Genomic DNA, 20229 nt, shown 5'->3' on the forward strand with positions numbered 1-20229 from the left:
TTGGTGCTTGTCCCGAGCAAAAAGACCAGACCCAGCCAAACTGGAAAGATGAGTTTCTGCAATTAGTCAATTAGCACATGAATGGCCAATCCACAGAGAGTGCCACTGAGCAGCAACACTTCAAAGCACTCAGCTCCCAAAAGGGACTGCCTATGATGATGATCCCTCCTTTTTTTTAAATTTCAAAATGTACTTTATTGATATAAAAATGTGCACAATACATTGGAGGCAGTTCAGTACATTTGGATGTGGTCAGTAATTCCATACAATACATTTGGATGCTGACGGCAGTTCAGTTCAATACATTTGCTTGCTTTACATTTCGAGGTATATTTCAGTACAATCCAGGATACATTGTAATACAGTCATCATATTACTTTACTAGTGACACTATACGGTACACGGAATGGGTGAGGGTACAGTTACATTTCTTTGCAACATACATTACTAAACAGAACTTGCATTATACATGGCACTACACAGGTGTTTTCAGATCATGGTGCTCTATGTATACAACAAGTTTACAAGTACAGCCCGAGGGGAGTTTTATACTGATTCCTGCCCCTTGGTTTACCGTGGTGGAAGGGCTTTAAACTGTGGCCCTTCCCCACCGTGCCTTTGCGGCGACTGCACCAATTGTTAGTGTGACCCTTGGATTGTGCCAGTCTGCAACACGCAGACGTGGACATCTCCTTGCTCTGGAAGACCAGCAAGTTTCGGGAAGACCAAAGTGCGTCTTTCACTGAGTTGATGGCCCTCCAGCAGCAGATGATGTCTGTCTCGGTGTGTGTCCCTGGGAACAGCCCGTAGAGCACAGGGTCCTGTGTTACCTCGATGAACCTCGACAGCAACCACTGCATCTCCATCCAGACCTGCCTTGCAAAGGCGCAATCCCGAAGGAGATGGATGACTGTCTCGTCCGCTCCACAGCCAACTCTGGGGCAGAGGGCCGTGTCTCTGAAACCCCGGCTGTGCATGAAGGATCTGACGGGTAGGGCCCTCCTCACCGCCAACCAAGCCACACCTTGGTGCTTGTGTGAAAGCTCTGGCGATGAGACGTTCTGCCAGACGAGTTCGACAGTCTGCTCGGGCTTGTGCACTGTGAGATCAAAAGCAGGAAATTCAAGGCTGCAAATCCACTGGCCCTCCTTATAATGAGCTAATTTGGGAACTCCACAGGCAGATTGTGGGAAGGGACATTCCCGGGGATTAACGTTGGTATGAAAATTAAACAACTTCTTCTGCATTTCACTGTCAGAAACATTTACACTGGGAGTGTGGAATTGCTGAGTTTACTCTCAGTCAGTGAGCACTGGTTGGGAGGTCCCCCTCAGGTACAAATCTCTTCACCTGTGCAGCCTTCTGTAAGCAGATAGAGAAGAGACATTTTCTGGTATTGTGAGCAGAGACAGTGCCACCCTAGACCGAGCCTAACATCCACCGTTTGTGAGTCTGTGAACACGCAGTGTGCAGATATCTTGTGTTGGCAGTGTGCTCGGGTGTCTAGTGTTTCTGTGTATTTGCAAAGTGGGTGAACAGTTGTCAGAGAGCTGTACATTTTCCCACCTTGATGCCCCATTAAACTTGCAGTGAAGTGCTGACAGCCTGTGTTGGAAGGTCAGATTGTAAAAGGAGGCAAAGTGTAAGCACAGTTACCATAGCAACCCTTGGGCGATTAGTGAATGTCTTCCTCCTCGGATCACTAAGCAGTGTGTAAGATGGGGGAGAGGAGGGAGCAGAGGAGCCACAGGCTGCCTAGCTTTTGGTCAAAACGTTCCATTAACTCATTGCACAACAACAATAACACAACAACTTGTATTTATAGAGCGCCTTTAACGTAGTGAAACATCCCAAGGTGCTTCATAGGAATATTATGAGACAAATATTTGACACCGAGCTGCATAAGTAGAAATCACGGCAGGGGACCAAAAGCTTGGTCAGAGGTATGTTTTAAGAAGTGTTTTGAAGGAGGAAAGAGAGCTAGAGAGGCGGGGAGGTTTAGGCAGGGAGTTCCAGAGCTTGGGGTCTAGACAACAGAAGGCATGGCCACCAATGGTGGAGCGATTCTAATCAGGGCTGTTCAAGAGGGCAGAAATAGAGGAGCGCAGACATCTCGGGGGATGGGGGGCGGGGGGTGAGGGGCTGGAGGAGATTACAGAGATCGGGAGGGGCGAGACCATGGAGGGATTTGAAAACAAGGATGACAATTTTGAAACCGAGATGTTGCTTAACTGGGAGCCAATGTAGGTCAGCGAGCACAGAGGGTGATGGGTGAGTGGGACTTGGTGCGAGTTAGGACACGGACAGTCGAGTTTAGCATCATCTCTAGTTTACGTAGGGTAGAATGTGAGAGGCCAGCCAAGAGTGCTTTGGAATAGTGAAGTCTAGAGGCAACAAAGGCAAGGATGAGGGTTTCAGCAGTGGTTATCATGGCCAACAGTGGAGGCTGTGGGAAGGGAGGTCTGAAGAGGTAGTACAGTATGTGGTAGAGGAGGAGAGTTTGCAGGGGTCCAGCATGAACCTGGAGTGTTGGGGATATTTGGTCACAGGGCGATGCCATGAAAAGGTCCAGAATGTGCTGCCCACCCTCTGGAGGGTAAGAAAGCCCACCTAAAGTTCTGGAGTTTTTCTCTGCCCTGGTACATAGATAGACTAGATACCTGTGGAAAAGCAAAAACATAGATGAGGTTGAAAAAAGCAGCTGGTTGTTTCCGAATATAATGTTCCTTCCTTTTCCTAATCTACATGTTGCGTCTCGGTGACATCATGCACGGGGTCACTGCCCGTGTGTTGAGGACACCCAGCTCTCCCACTCCACTATTTCCCCTGACTGCCGTGACTACCTTTGATCTTCAGCCTTCAGCCAGAGTCTGGAAATACCACAAAACTTTCCTCCTCTTCATTTCTCCGCGCTGCTTTAAAAACATTCTCCTATTTTTTTTAATATTGAGTCTCATCTCCTAATTTTCATATCGAGGTTGGATGAAACCCTCCGAGATCTCTGCTCTCCTACAATGTTGGCATTTTGTGCAAGCCTGATTTTCATTGCTTCACAATCGGTGGGTGTGGCTTCAGCTGCCTATGCCCTGAGCTCTGGAATTCTCTCTCTGTCATGTATGTACTTTTGGGCTCACTAGCCACTAGATGGCGTCACTGTTGGAGGCCATTGGGCTGCATGCGCGTGTGTGCAGCCCAAGTATAAAAGGCCAGCCATTTTGTATATGAGTCACTTTGGCCTTAATAAAGCAGAGCCAAGGTCATACCTCTTGGAGTTACACAGTACTCAGTCTAACAGTTATTGCATACACAACACTCTCTAAGGCCAGAATTTCTATCAGGAGGTTGGGTGGGAGAGGGGGGTGCTAGAAGCTGATAACTTAATGGTTTTCCTTGCATGCAGTGTTGCTATGTGGCTATTTAGATGCTCAGTTCAGTCGATTCTCCCCTTAAATGTTTGGGAACATTTTTCTTTTGGTATCCCATCTCTTGCACCATATCGTGTGGAAAATGCTAGAATCTATTATTAAGGACGTGGTAACGCCATTTAGAAAATAATAATAGGAGTGGGCAGATTCAACAAGGATTTATGAAAGGGAAATCATATTTGACAAATCTGTTGGAATTCTTTGAGGTTGTAACCAGTAGAATAGATAAGGGCGGACCAGTGGATGTGGTATATTTGGATTTTCAGAAGGCATTTGATAAGGTGCCACACAAGAGGTTATTAAACAAAATTAGGGTTCATAGGACTGGGGGTCATTTTTTAAATTCCTGGGATGTGGACGTCGCTGGCAAGGCCGGCATTTATTGCCCATCCCCAATCGCCCTTGAGAAGGTGGTGGTGAGCCGCCTTCTTGAACCGCTGCAGTCTGTGTGGTGAAGGTACTCCCACAGTGCTGTTAGGGAGGGAGTTCCAGGATTGTGACACAGCGATGATGAAGGAACGGCCGATATATTTCCAAGTCAGTATGGTGCGTGACTCGGAGGGAAACTTGGAGGTGTAGGAATAAACGGGTCATTTTCGGGTTGGCAGGCAGTAACTAGTGGGGTGCTGCAAGGATCAGTGCTTGGGCTCCAGTTATTCACAATCCATGTCAATGATTTGGATGAGGGGACAAAATGTAATTTATCTAAGTTTGCTGATGATACAAAGCTCGGTGGGAATCTAAGTTGTGAGGAGGATACAAAGAGGCTTCAAGGGGATATAGAAGGCTGGGCAAGAACATGGCAAATGGAATATAATGTGGAGAAATGTGAAGTTATCCACTTTGGTAGGAAAAATAAAAAAGCAGAGTATTTTTTAAATGGTGTGAGATTGGGAAATGTTGGTGCTCTTGTACACGAATCACTGAAAGTTAATATGCAAGTACAGCAAGCAATTAAGAAAGCAAATGGTATGTTGGCCTTTATTATATAAGGATTTGGGTATAAGACTAAAGACATCTTACTGCAATTATATCGGGTCCTGGTGAGACCACACCTGGAGTATTGTGCACAGTTTTGATCTTTTTACCGAAGGAAGGATATACTTGCTGTAGAGGGAGTGCAACGAAGGTTCACCAGACTGATCCCTGGGATGGGGGGATTGTCCTATGAGGAGACCTTGAATAAACTAGGCCTATATTCTCTAGAGTTTAGAAGAATGAGAGGGGATCTCATTGAAACATATACAATTCTAACAGGGCTTGACAGGGTAGATGCAGGTAGGATGTTTCCCAGGCTGGAGAGTCTAGAACCAGGGGTCACAGTCTCAGAATAAGGGGTCGGTCATTTAGGACTGAGCTGAGGAGAAATATCTTCACTCAGAGGGTGGTGAATCTTTGGAATTCTCTACCCCAGAGGGCTGTGGAGGCTCAGTCGCTGAGTATATTCAAGGCAGTGATCGATCGATTGTTGGATATTAAGGAAATGAAGGGATATGGGGACAGTGCAGCAAAGTGGAGTTGAGGCATGATCGACTCTCGAGGGACTGAATGGCCTACTCCTGCTCCTAAACCTTATGTTCTAGGATCTACCCGAGACAGTGTGGACAGGTCTCTACCAAAGGTGCCCTCCAACCTGCCACAGGGAGGTGCATGAGGTGAGTTGTTGCCGCTGCATTTTTTCATCCTCCCTGGGGAATGCTCATCCACACTTTTCCCACCTTCTGAAACTTGGACTGAGATTGTATGTTTGGGTTGTGACACATCGTGGTCACAATCTCATTCCATGGTCATGTCTTGCTGCTCTAATATACATTGTCAGGCCATACCTGAGGGAGCACTGTCATGGATTAATTATTGCTCAAAATTATAGCCAGGAAGATATTGTACAAATTTTCTGTCAAAATTATCTGTCTGTTTCTCCTCTTTCCTCTTCACCTCCCATGTTGGGGTAGATCTTCATAGAATCATAGAAATTTACAGCACGGAAGGAGGCCATTCGGCCCATCGTGTCCGCGCCGGCTGACCAAGAGCTACCCAGCCTAATCCCACTTTCCAGCTCTTGGTCCGTAGCCCTGAAGGTTACGGCACTTCAAGTGCATGCCCAAGTACTTTTTAAATGTGGTGAGGGTTTCTGCCTCTACCACCCTTTCAGACAGTGAGTTCCAGACCCCACCACCCTCTGGGTGATAACATTTCCCCTCAAATCCCCTCGAAACCAATTACTTTAAATCTATTTCCCCCTGGTTGTTGACCCCTCTGCTAAGGGGAATAGATTTTTCCTATGCACTCTATCTAAGACCCTCATAAGTTTATACATCTCAATCAGGTCTCCCCTCAGCCTCCTCTGTTCTAAAGAAAACAGACCCGGCCTATACAATCTTTCCTCATAGCTAACATTCTCCAGTCTAGGAATCAGCCTCGTAAATCTCCTCTGTACCCTCTCTGTGGCAATCACATCTTTCCTGTAATGTGGTAACCAGAAATGCACATAGCACTCCAGCTGTGTCCAAACTAGTGTTTTATACAGTTCAAGCATAACCCCTCTGCTCTTATATTCTATGCCTTGGCTAATAAAGGCAAGTATTCTGTATGACTGTCCCTGATTAATCTATGTCTTTCTCAATGAAGATTTATTCTGTCCCTCAGTATTTTCTCCAACAATTTTCCCACCACCGAGGTTAGGCTGACTGGCCTGTAATTACTCGGTCTATCCCTTTCTCCCTTTTAAATAAGGGTGCCACATTAGCAGTCCTCCAGTCCTCTGGCACCTCACCTGTGGCCAGAGAGGATTGGAAAATGATAGTCAGAGCCTCTGCTGTTTCTCTTAACAGCCTGGGATACATTTCATCTGGGCCTGGGGAGTTATCCACTTTCAAAGCTGCTAAACCCCTTAATACTTCCTCTCTCACGATGTTTATTCCATCTAATATTTCACACTCCTCCTCTCCGATTGCAATGTCTGCATCGCCCCTCTCTTTAGTGAAAACAGATGCAAAATATTAATTAAGAACCAAACCCAGGTCTTCCGCCTCCACACACAGATTACCCTCATGGTTCCTAATAGGCCCTCCCCTTTCTTTAGTTATCCCCTTACTCTTAATGTATTTATAAAACATCTTTGGATTTTCCTTGATTTTACTTGTCAAAATGTTTTCAAGGTCTCTCTTGGCTTTCCTAATTTCCTTTTTAATGTCACCCCTGCACTTCTTATGCTCCTCGATGGTTTCTGCAGTATAGAGCCCTCGGTATCTGTCATAAGCCTCCCTTTTATTCTTTATCCTACCCTGTATGGCCCATGACATTCAGGGGGCTCTAGTTTTGTTAGCCCCACCCTTTTTCTTTAAGGGAACATACTTGCTCTGAACCCTCAGGATCTCCTCCTTGAATGCCTCCCACTGCTCTGTCACTGATTTACCTCCCAGGAGCTGTTTCCAGTCCACTGTGGCTAAATCACCTCTCAGCTCAGTAAAATTGGCTTTCCTCCAATTAAGAACTTTTATTCCTGGTCTATCTTTGTCCTTTTCCATAACTACCCTAAATTTAACTTAATTATGATCACTAGCACCAACATGCTCTCCCACTGATACCCCTTCCAGCTGCAAAAGCAGAAGGCATTTGACAAGGTGCCACATAAAAGGTTACTACACAAGATAAAAATTCACGGGTTTGGGGGTAATATATTAACATGGATAGAGGATTGGCTAACAACAGAAAACAGAGAGTTGGGATAAATGGTTCATTCTCTGATTGGCAATCAGTAACTAGTGGGGTGCCGCAGGGATCAGTGCTGGGACCACAACTATTTACAATTGATATTAACGACTTGGAAGAATGGACCGAGTGTACTGTTGCCAAGTTTGCTGACGATACAAAGATGGGAGGAAAAGCAATGTGTGAGGAGGACACAAAAAATCTGCAAAAGGACATAGACAGGCTAAGTGAGTGGACAAAAATTTGGCAGATGGAGTATAATGTTGGCAAGTGTGAGGTCATGCACTTTGGCAGAAAAAAATCAAAGAGCAAGTTATTATTTAAATGGAGAAAGATTACAAAGTGCTGCAGTACAGCAGGACCTGGGGGTACTTGTGTATGAAACACAAAAGGATAGTATGCAGGTACAGCAAGTGATCAGGAAGGCCAATGGTATCTTGGCCTTTATTGCAAAGGGGATGGAGTGTAAGAGCAGGGAAGTCTTGCTAAAGCTATACAGGGTATTGGTGAGGCCACACCTGGAATACTGCGTGCAGTTTTGGTTTCCATATTTAGGAAAGGATATACTTGCTTTGGAGGCAGTTCAGAGAAGGTTCACTAGGTTGATTCCAGGGATGAGGGGGTTGACTTATGAGGAAAAGTTGAGTAGGTTGGGCCTCTACTCATTGGAATTCAGAAGAATGAGAGGTGATCTTATTGAAACGTATAAGATGATGAGGTGGCTTGATAAGGTGGATGCAGAGAGGATGTTTCCACTGATAGGGGAGACTAGAACTTGGGGGCATAATCTTAGAATAAGAGGCCGCCCATTTAAAACTGAGATGAGGAGGAATTTCTTCTCTCAGAGGGTTGTAAATCTATGGAATTCACTGCCTCAGAGAGCTGTGGAAGCTGGGACATTGAATAAGGGGTTTTGGGGAGCGGGCTGGGAAGTGGACCTGAGTCCATGATCGGATCAGCCATGATTGTATTAAATGGCGGAGCAGGCTCGAGGGGCCGTATGGCCTACTCCTGCTCCTATTCCTTATGTTCCTATTATTCCCTAGAACAAATCCAGAACTGCCCCCTCCCTTGTTGGGCTTGCGACATACTGGCGAAGTACGTTCTCCTGAATGCATTTTAGGAATCCCGAACCCTCCATACCTATCACATTACATCTATCCCAGCTAATATTAGGGTAGTTGAAATCCCCTTCGATTACAGCCCTATAGTTTTTGCACTTCTCAGAAATTTGCCGACATATTTGCTTTTCTATCTCCCTCTGACTACTTGGGGATCGATAGTATACACCCAGCAGTGTGATCGCTTCTTTTTTGTTCTTCATTTCAACCCATATGGCCTCATTTAATGATCCCTCTGACATATCATCCCCCTCACAGCTGTAATTGTTTCTTTAATCAATACTGTGACCCTCCCTCCTTTTCCCCTCTCTATCCCGTCTGGAAACCCTGTAACTGGGAATGTTGAGCTGCCATACCTGCCCTTCTTTCAGCCATGTCTCAGTAATAGCGATAATGTCGGACTCCCAAGTGTCTATCTGTGCTGTCAGCTCACCTGCCTTATTCCCCAGACTCCTTGCATTGAAGTATATACCATGTAGCACGGCCAAACTCCATTGTTGTCTATTTTCTCTTCGTTTCCAGGAATGAAACCGAGGGCCCTCTGCTCTGTATGGTTCAATGGTGAATCAGGCAGTAGGTTTATCCACTGGGTCATTGGGGCAGCCTATTTTTGTTTAAGAAGTTAATCTATAAACTAAACGTGAAATCTATGCTTATTCTTCTGCCAGATGATTACACTTTTAAACACACCAATGTGGTTATTTTCGGGAGTCTGGCTCTTCTCCTCGTCATTGTCCTGACAGTGGTGCTGTGTCTGAGAAAACGCAAGGTTGCAGGTAAGATCTGGAAATTGCTGCAAACTATTTCAGGTTTCATACATGTGATAAAATGTGAATGTGGCACATGATTCCAAAAATTAGGAATGACAATTATATCCTTGTTTGAAATTGATAATTTAATCCATTAGGATTAGATTAACCAATGTGTTTGCATTTCTATGTGTCAAATATTCTCGGGAGGCAATAGTTCCTGAACTGGCCAGAATGATAGGAGTTCAAGACTGGGTTATCCAACTGGTCACAGATAAATAACAACAACAACTTGCATTAATATAGTGCCTTTAATGTATTAAAATCTCAAAAGGCACTTCACAGAAGCAGTATAAAATAAAATTTGATACTAAGCCTGTTGTGGAGTGTTACAAAGATACTCAACACAAGTCTGTTTTGGAGAAAAGAATTGTTTATTATAAAGTACTCGATCAAGGAAGAGACAGCTTCTACACGAGTTTAGTAACTCGGTGACCCAAATCAGCCGTTCTCTTCGAACAATCATCGGGTTACTGTTTTTATACAGTCAAAATACTTTCCATTTGTTGTTTCCCTGCCGCATCACAAAGTTTCGACTAACTACTATGATTACAAATATTAATTGGGTAATACAATTATATTGACAGCAAGCTTCATTACCTCCCCTGTGCGCCTTTTATCTGATCAGTTACGTGCTACATCATTACTTTTCTACGGTTAAGCAATTCCTGTGAAAGTACTTTTTCCCAGACCTATTTGTCCTTGGCCAAATCTTCTGTTAATAAACAGACAAAGCTGGGGTGTTTATCGATATCTCGTGTAATTCTGTCTATGCTTGGACATCTGCCAAATACTCCCTTCTCGAGAGTTATACGTTCTGGTCCCACGCTCAATTTAAGCTTAGCCACAAACTTTTTAGAAATACTAAATGATTTTTAATTCCTTCAGATCCACACAAGGAGATATTGGGATAGATGACAAGAAGCTTAGTCAAAGAGGTCGGTTTTAAGGAGCATCTTAACTAAAGATAGGCAGTTGGCACGGCGGAGAGGTTTGAGGAGGAAGTGCCAATGCTTAAGGTCTGGGCACGGCGCCATGATGCAGAGATGATCATTGGGGATACGCAAGCGGCCAGAATTGGAGGAGTGCAGAGATCTCGGAGGTTGTAGGGCTGGGGGAGTTTACCGATGTAGAGGGGGCGAGGCCATGGAGGGATTTGCAAACAAGGATGAGAACTTTAAAATCAAGGCATTGCCAGACTGGACATTGTATCGGTTACAAGATTTGACGGGTATTCTGGATATTTTCTGTTATCTTTGAAACCAGGGGAAACATAATTTGGGATATTTAGTAAGTTGGTTGGATTTCACAATAGGACCATCTGCACACGGTCTGCCGGAGGAATGGGTTTAATGGGCTGAATGGTCCTCATATTATCTTTGGCACTTATTTTGGTTATATCTGGTAATGAAAAGATTTGTATGGCACTGGAATAAACCAATATATTATAATATTCTCTCTAGCTCTGTTCATTTTCTGAAGTTTATCCAGGAGATGTAGAATGTTGCCTTGAATAATGTTGATTATGTCCTCGAGTTTTTCATGAAATGTGTGGATGGGCACATTTGTAGAGAAGAAGATTGGGCCCAACAGTGAGGCTCCAGGTTCACACATGACGGCCGGTTGCTCAGTTGAACAGGTTCCCTGGTGAGAAAGTGGAAGCACACAGGGGTCGAGATTGGTTATGGCCGTTTTTGGAGCGGTGTCACCGCCTGAGTGCTGATTTTAGTGCCGGACGTTAGGCGCAGCCTCAGAGTCCTCAGTTCAGTTTTTACACCCAAGGATGAGAGAGCAGCACCAACAAGTGGTGTTGTACACTGATCCTCGAACAGGAGCTCAGCAGGCCGACTGAATCTCTCATCGGGAGGCTGCCGACATGCTAGAGAAAAAAGGGAAGAAAAAATCACTCACACTTCTACGATCCACACACACACACTTTGACACTCTTAAAACTAATGAAAACACGCAGAAACGAATAAAGATTCTGCCCGAGATCCACTCGTTTATGACCACCTTTTCCTGGCTGTACAGCCGCCTCCTGTTACACCAGCCGTACAAAGCAAATCTCGCGACAGAGGCGACAGAGGGATTGTACCCTGGATGATGTCACCTCGGGGGTGATGTTGGCTGGTGTAGCGTTGCCTCTGGCACCTCTGTCAAAGAGCCGACTGAATTTAGGATGCAGCGTCAATGCCGCTTACTGTCGAAGGAAGTCCTTTGCCACCCGTTAGTCACCTAACACCGGGTGTTAACAGGCAGCGTTATCAAGCAAGTTTCACCCTGTTGTGTTCATACTCCGTTTGTTTGTTACACGAACCCTCACTAGGCAGGCATTAGGACCCTGCAGGAGATATTCACATACTGCTGTAAACATGCTGGTTCATGCTGGTTTGGGGACAACCATTTTGGGAGTTGCTTTAAAGGGCACAGTTAAGTTACATTACTCCTGTTTCAGTTAGTCTGTTATTTATGTACACAACATAGTTTGGTGACGAGGATGTGTTATGTATCTGGACTTGTATATATTCTGTACAGCCACCAGAGGGCTCATTCCCCAGAGTCCCAAGGGATCTGATAATCCCTTAGGAGCACAGGTATTTAAGAGTGCTTCACAGGTTGGAGAGGCACTCTCGAGACCTGCAATAAAAGGCTAAGGTCACACTTTACTTTGAGTCTGTTCAGTCTGACTCTTTCTCCATACACCACAACTGGCGACAAGATACAGATAGTGAACCAAAAGATGCAGAGAACAGTGGGCATCCTAGAGAAATTCTCAGAGGGAGATGATTGGGAAACTTTTGTGGAGCGACTCGACCAATACTTCGTGGCCAACGAGCTAGATGGGGAAGAGAGCGCTGCCAAACGAAGGGCGATCCTCCTCACCGTCTGTGGGGCACCAACGTATGGTCTCATGAAGAATCTGCTCACTCCAGCAAAACCCGTGGAAAAATCATACGATGATTTGTGCACACTGGTCCGAGAGCATTTGAACTCGAAGGAAAGTGTTCTGATGGCGAGGTACCGGTTCCACACCTACAAAAGGTCTGAAGGCCAGGAGGCAGAGGAGGCCAGAAAGTTATGTCGCTGAGCTAAGATGTCTTGCAGGACACTGCAAATTTGAAGGACATTTGGAGCACATGCCCAGAGACTTTTTCTTACTTGGCATTGGCCACGAAATCATACTTCGCAAACTTCTGACTGTAGAGACCCCAACCTTGAGTAAGGCCATAGCGATAGCCCAGGCGTTCATTGCCACCAGTGACAATACGAAGCAAATCTCTCAGCACGCAAGTGCTGCTCCAAGTACTGTGAACAAAGTGATGTTGTTTTCGAGTTGTAACGGACAGGGCAGGTCACACATACCTGCAGCTACACGTCCACAGATGTCTCAGAGTCCACCATCAAGGGTGATGAATGCAAGGCCATTAACTCCTTGTTGGCGCTGCGGGGGTGATCATTGTTTCCATTCATGCTGATTCAAAGGATACATTTGCAAGGGCTGTGGAACAATGGGACACCTCTAACGAGTGTGCAGGCGAGCTGCTCGGCCTGCTAAACCTGCAAACCACCACGTTGCAGAGGAGGACAGATCCACGGAGGATCACGATGAAACAGAACCTCTGATAGAGGAGGCAGAGGTACATGGGGTGCACACATTCACCACGAATTGTCCCCCGATAATGCTGAATGTTGAACTAAATGGACTCCCGGTGTCAATGGAGCTGGACAGAGGCGCGAGCCAGTCCATCATGGGCAAAAAGACTTTTGGAAGGTTGTGGTGCAACAAGGCCTCAAGGCAAGTCTTAATTCCAATTCGCACGAAACTAAGAACTTGCATGAAAGAACTGATACCTGTAATGGGCAGTGCTACCGTAAAGGTCTCCTACGATGGAGCGGTGCACAAGCTCCCACTCTGGGTGGTACCGGGCGATGGTCCCACGCTGCTCAGCAGGAGCTGGCTGGGAAAGATACGCTGGAACAGGGACGATGTCTGAGCACTGTCGCCCGCTGACGACACTTCGTGTGCCCTGGTCTTAAACAAATTTCCTTCGCTGTTCGAACCAGGCATCGGGAAATTCCAAGGAGCAAAAGTGCAGATCCACCTAATTCCGGGGGCGCGACCCATCCATCACAAGGTGAGAGCAGTACCGTACATGATGAGGGAAAGGGTAGGGATCGAGCTAGACTGCCTGCAAAAAGAGGGCATCATCTCACCGATCGAGTTCAGCGAGTGGGTCAGTCCTATTGTCCCAGTCCTCAAGAGAGACGGCACCGTCAGAATCTGTGGCGATTACAAAGTTACTATCAATCATTTCTCCCTCCAGGACCAATACCCACGACCAAAAACCGACGACCTCTTTGCAACGCTGGCGGGAGAAAAGACGTTCACGAAGCTGGATCTGACTTCAGTCTACATGACGCAGGAACTGGAGGAATCATCGAAGGCCCTCACCTGCATCAATACGCACAAAGGTCTTTTTGTTTATAACAGATGCCCGTTTGGAATCCGATCAGCGGCGGCGATATTTCAGAGAAACATGGAAAGTTTACTGAAGTCAGTCCCGCACACCGTGGTCTTCCAGGATGACATCTTGGTCACAGGTCGGAACACAGTCGAGCATCTGCAGAACCTGGAGGAGGTTCTTATCGGCTCAACCACGTGGGACTTAGGTGAAGTGCGTTTTCCCGGCACCTGAAGTGGAGTTCTTTGGAAGGAGGATTGTGGCGGACGGCATCAGGCCCACCAATGCGAAGACGGAGGCAATCGAGAACACACCGAGACCACAGAACGTGACGGAGCTGCAGTCGTTTCTGGGACTCCTGAACTACTTTGGTAACTTCTTAGCTTGTCTCAGCACACTGCTAGAACCACAACCTGTCAGACTATGAAAAGGGGGCGAATGGGATTGGGGCAAAAGCCAAAAAAATGCCTTTGTAAAAGCAAGAAAATTGTTATGCTCAAACAAATTGCTTGTGTTGTATGATCCAGTAAACGTTTGGTACTAGCATGTGATGCGTCGTCATATGTTGTCGGGTGTGTATTGCAACAAGCTAATGATTTCGGGAAACTGCAACCGGTTGCTTATGCATCCAGGAGTCTGTCTAAGGCCGAGAGAGCCGATAGCATGATTATAAAAGAAGCATTAGCGTGTGTCTATGGGGTAAAGAAAATGCATCAATACCTGTTTGGGCTAAAATTTGAATTGGAAACTGACCATAAGCCACTTATATCCCTGTTTTCCGAGAGCAAAGGGATAAATACCAACGCATTGGCCAGAGATGGGCTCTCATGTTGTCCACATAAAACTACACCATCTGCCACAGGCCAGGCACAGAAAACTGCGTCGATGCTCTCGGTAGGCTGCCATTGCCCACCACGGAGGTAGAAATGGCGCAGCCTGCAGATCTAGCCATGGTTATGGAAGCATTTGAGTGTGAGCAATCACCCGTCACTGCCCAGCAGATCAAAACCTGGACAAGCCAGGACCCCTTATTATCCCTAGTCAAAAGCTGTGTGCCTCATGGGAGCTGGTCCAGTGTCCAGTGGAATTGCAGGAAGAGATAAAGCCGTTCCAACGGCGCAAAGATGAAATGTCTATACAGGTAGACTGCCTTCTGTGGGGCAATCGAGTAGTGGTCCCCAAGAAGGGCAGAGACACCTTCATCAATGACCTCCACAGTACCCACTCAGGCATCGCAATGATGAAAGCGATAGCCAGATCCCACATGTGGTGGCCCGGCATCGATGCGGACTTAGAATCCTGCGTTCACAGATGTAATACACGCTCGCAGTTAAGCAATGTACCCAGCTAAGTTTATGGTCTTGGCCCTCCAAACCGTGATCAAGGGTACACGTCGACTATGCAGGCCCGTTTTTGGGTAAAATGTTCCTTGTGGTTGTAGACCATGAGTCCATTTGAGTCCAAGTGGATTGAATGTGAGATAATGCCGGCCAGCACGTCCACTACCACCACTGAAAGCCTGCGGGCCATGTTTGCCACCCATGGCTTACCTGATGTCCTGGTGAGCGACAATGGGCCATGTTTTACCAGTGCTAAGTTCAAAGAATTTATGACCCGTAACGGGATCAAACATGTCATATCTGCCCCGCTTAAACCAGTGTCCAATAGTCAGCCTGAGAGAGCATTGCAAGGCTTGAAGAGGGTAACTGAAGGCTCACTGCAGACTCATCTATCCCGAGTCCTGCTTAGCTGCCGCACGAGACCCCACTCACTCACTGGGATCCCACCTGCTGAACTGCTCATGAAAAGAGCATTTAAGACAAGGCTCTCGTTAGTTCACCCTGATCTACATGAACAGGTAGAGAGCAGGCGGCTTCAACAAAGTACATACCATGATAGCGCAAATGTGTCACGCGAGATTGAAGTCAATGATGCTGTATTTGTATTAAATTATGGACAAGGTCCCAAGTGGCTTCCTGGCACTGTCGTGGCCAAAGAGAGGATCAGGGTGTTTCGGGTCAAACTTTCAAATGGACTCATTCACCGGAAACATTTGGACCAAATCAAACTCAGATTCACGGACTACCCTGAGCAACCCACCTTGGACCCTGCCTTTTTTGATCCCCCAACATACACACCAGTGGCAACCGGCACCACGGCTGACCACGAAGCAGAACCCATCATCCACAGCAGCCCAGCGAGGGACTCAACAACACCAGCCTTCACACCGAGACGATCAACCAGGGCAAGAAGGGCCCCAGATCGACTCACATTGTAAATAATTACACGATTAACTTTAGGGGGGAATGTTGTTATGTATCTGGACTTGGATATACTCTGTACAGCCACTAGGGGGCTCATTCTCCGGAGTTCCAAGGGATCCCATAATCCCTTGGGAGCACAGGTATTTAAGGTGGCTTCACAGGTTGGAGAGGCACTCTGGAGACCTGCAATAAAAGACTAAGGTCACACTTTACTTTGAGCTCACAGTGTTCAGTCTGACTCTTTCTCCATACACTACAGGATGAATCAAATTAACCTCCCTACGCCCCAACCCACTGACCCCGCCTTGCCTCTCCACACCCGGGGACCCTCCAATCCCGTGGCCGAGATGGATAAAACGTTTTTCGACCTACATCACGGTGAGTGGGTTAGACGGTGACAACGCAACACCAGCTCACCACCGTGCAATACTTATCCACTGCCTCTGCACCGAAGGCCAACGCATCTTTGGCCAAATCGAAGACACGGAGTCCTACGACAAAGCGGTAAGCACCCGAGAGAAATATTTTTGGCCGAGGAAAAGTATCATGATGGAAAGATTCCATTTTCATCAAAGGGGGCAAGAGAACGGTGAACCAATCAAACAGCACATCATTTCATTAACTGAACTGGTCGCTACGTGTAACTTTGGAGCATCACCGAGGAAATGATCAGGGATCAAATGATTGAGAAAACAACGATCTCCCGCATTCGGGAACGCTTGCTAATGGAAGATGACAAATTGCCATTTGACAAAGCAACTAATTTGGCCATCCAAATCGAATCAGCGTTTTCCGATTCAAAAGTGATCAGATCCCCTGCTCCCCCTGTACAGTCGACCAGTTACAGCCCATGTGCAAGGCATTCGTCCAAAGTGGGAATCACAGCAGAGACCCAGGGCTAGTAATAAGCCACCCACTATGGATCACGGGCTTAACTTCCACTGCTTTAACTGTGGAGACAAATCACATGCAGCAAAGAGTCCTAACTGCCCTGCACGTGGGAAGAGATGCTCTGCATGTGGTAAAATGATCCATTTTGCTCGTGTCTGTCGCTCATCGCAGCATATTCTACAGGTGGATAACTCCAATAATGATGAACCCAGTATGGTTTACACCGTTAGTGACATTTCGCACATCGGTTCGGGCAAACTCAAGGACTGTGATGTAAACATTGACGGCACGCCCATCTGCCTCCTCATTGACCTTGGAGCCAAAGTCCCCATTTTGAGCGAGGCTGTGTACAAAACCCACTTCACGCACTGTCAACTGCAGCCCGCAACTTCCACTCTACATGGGCACTCCGACTCCAAAATTGAGGTACTTGGGGTCATATATGTCCCGATATACTACAAGGGCATAACATTGGAGAACTTTTCCTTTCATGTCGCGAAGGGACGAAGCATCATGGGTGTTGACCTTTTTGACAAGCTTGGGTTCAAAGTTTACAACCCAACCGACACACCTGTATACACGGTGGACTTTGACAAGCAGTATCCCTCAATTTTCACAGGGTTTGGAGTGACAACAAAATTCTGCCGTTGTCCCTGCATTGACCCTTCCGTCAAACCAGTTACGCAGTGACTTCGCCGTCTCCCATTCACGGTTTGTGACCAAGTATCCGCAGAATTAACGCGACTCGAATCTCAGGGAATCATTCAGAGCATCGACTCCTCACCCTGGATCTCGAACTTAGTCATTGCTTGGTGTAAACATGGGGAGATCCGCCGATACATCAACCTGAAAAAGGTCAACAAGGCCATCATCCCCGACAAGTATCCTCTTCCTACCATCGTCGAACTGTCTTCAGAATTCCACGGCTCAATAGTTTTTACGAAACTCGACATGCGCCGCAGTTACCTGCAAATACCCCGAGCGGAGGACAGCAAACTGCTCACGGTATTCACGACACATGATGGTCTGTATCAGTATCGACGCATGCCCTACGGACTATCTTCTGCACCAAGTGCATTTCAGAAGATTGTCACTACTATGCTAGCAGGCATAGAGGGAGTCCTCAATCTGCTTGACGATATCGCAGTCCATGGACGGACAATGGAAGAACATGACCAGCGACTTCACACATTTATGGCTAGACTTGCTACACATAACATTACACTTAATGCCAATAAATAATGTACATTCGCTGCTGGAGAAATAAACTTTCTGGGCTACAGAGTCACAGCACAACATTGAGGCGATCCAGCGAATGCAGGAGGCTACCAATGTCGAAGAACTTTCATCATCCTCGGCACTTGCAACTTCTATCTGAAGTTGGTCCCGCACTACGCGCACATTGCCGAACCACTTCTCAAGTTGCTGTGCAAGGACATCCCTTGGGAATGGACAGATCCCCAGGCTCAGGCATTCACCACTCTTAAGGGGAAAATCACATCCCCTCCTATCCTTGCACACTTTGATCCGAATGCCACTACATATGTCACCATAGATGCATCAGGCACCACCATGGGTGCTGTGCTCTGGCAATGGATTGACGGCCTGGAACATCCAGTCGCATTCGCCTCTCACACGCTCTCGTCTGCAGAACGTAAATACTCTACAGGAGAACGCGAAGCACTCGCTTGCATCTACGCATGTGAACGCTGGCACATCTACCACTATGGCAGGAAATTTACCCTCCGTACAGATCACCAAGCACTAACTACGCTACTCGCTACAACTGGATCTGGGCACAGACCACTACGGATCAGCCGATGGTCAGATCGCCTTCATCAGTATAACTTTGATGTCCAGTACATTGCTGGCAGTCACAACCACGTAGCTGACATGTTCAGCCGCTCAACACCTGCTTCAGACTCTGGTGCTGACTTGTTCACAGATGACGACACACATGTCACGTTGATCATCACTCAGTCCATCGCAAATCTTTTCTCCTGCGACAAATTCGAAGGCCTTTGTGAGGTCAAAGAAAGCCATGTACAGAGGTTGATGCTGCTCTCTACATTTTACGTGGATTTTTTGCGTGGTGAAGATCATGTCCGTTGTGTCCCTTAGTGGGTGGAATCCACATTGCGACTCTGGGAGGAGTTCTTCAGCCACTGGGAGGAGATGATTGAGGAGGATTCTTGTGATGGTTTTCCCTGTGGCAGACAGCAGGGAAGCTCTTGTTTAATTACCGCAGTCGGACTTGTCTCCTTTCTTTAATATGGTCACGATTATGGTGTCTCTGTGATCCCCTGGCATGCTCTCCTCCTTCCAGGTCAGAGAGAGGAGGTCATGGATTTGTGCCAAGAGTACTTCTCTGCCATGTTTTAGTGCTTCAGCGTGGATTCCAGCTGCTCCCGAGGCCTTGTTGTTCCTCAGTTGTCGCAAGGCCTTTTCAACCTCGTGCCGGGCTGGGGTTTTATTGAGATGGTGACGGGTGACATGCTGCAGGATGGAGTCAAGGACACTCAGGTCAAAGACAGAGTTTTGGTTGAGAAGATCCTCGAAGTGCTCCTTCCAGTGGGCATTGACCTTTCTAACCTCTCCTTGACTCTCAGTGGTATTGGACCTTGAGTGCTTGGGCCGTAGGTGGACTTGATGGCGCTAAAAATTCCATGCACCTCGTGATTATCGGTTACATGCTGGATCTCCTGCGCTTTTTCCAGCCACTGTTTATTCTTTAGGTCGTGAGATTTTCATTGGACCTCGGCCTTCAGTTGTCTGTAAGTCTGCTTTCTTTCACTCCAATTGTGGAGTTGTTTCAATTCAAAAATGCCTTGTATTTGCGGTTTATTAGCTCCTGGATCTCCTGATCGTTCTTGACAAATCTTCTGGAATTCTTTGAGAATGTAACTAGCAGAGTGGACAAGGGAGAACCAGTGGATGTGGTGTATTTGGACTTTCAAAAGGCCTTTGATAAGGTCCCACATAAGAGATTGGTGTGCAAAATCAAAACACATGGTATTGGGTGTTAATGTTCTGGCATGGATAGAGAATTGGTTTGCAGACAAGAAGCAGAGAGTCGGGATAAACGGGTCCTTTTCGGAATGGGAGGCAGTGACTAGTGGAGTGCCGCAGGGCTCAGTGCTGGGACCCCAGCTCTTTACAATATACATTAATGATTTGGATGAAGGAATTGAGTGTAACATCTCCAAGTTTGCAGATTACACTAAACTGGGTGGCGGTATGAGCTGTGAGGGGGACGCTAAGAGGCTGCAGGGTGATTTGGTCAGGTTAGGTGAGTGGGCAAATGCATGGCAGATGCAGTATAATGTCGATAAATGTGAGGTTATTCACTTTGGGGGCAAAAACACGAAGGCAGAATATTATCTGAATGACGGCAGATTAGGAAAAGGGGAGGTGCAACGAGACCTAGGTGTCATGGTTCATCAGTCATTGAAAGTTGGCATGCAGGTACAGCAGGCGGTGAAGAACGCAAATGGCATGTTGGCCTTCATAGCTAGGGGATTTGAGTATAGGAGCAGGGAGGTCTT

The 20229-nt window shown here is 46.7% G+C and overlaps 1 protein-coding gene across 1 annotated transcript in view; it reads left to right on the top strand.

The window, feature by feature from the left end:
• LOC139273350 (uncharacterized) overlaps positions 1–20229 on the top strand; it is a 73538-nt gene that overhangs the window by 37833 nt on the left and 15476 nt on the right. The window contains exon 6 of the mRNA XM_070890205.1: positions 8926–9033. Within this exon, the coding sequence (XP_070746306.1) occupies positions 8926–9033 (108 nt within the window). The remainder of the gene's footprint in view (positions 1–8925; positions 9034–20229) is intronic.

Source organism: Pristiophorus japonicus, chromosome 1, assembly GCF_044704955.1.
Source record: "Pristiophorus japonicus isolate sPriJap1 chromosome 1, sPriJap1.hap1, whole genome shotgun sequence".
Taxonomy (NCBI): Eukaryota; Metazoa; Chordata; class Chondrichthyes; family Pristiophoridae; genus Pristiophorus; species Pristiophorus japonicus.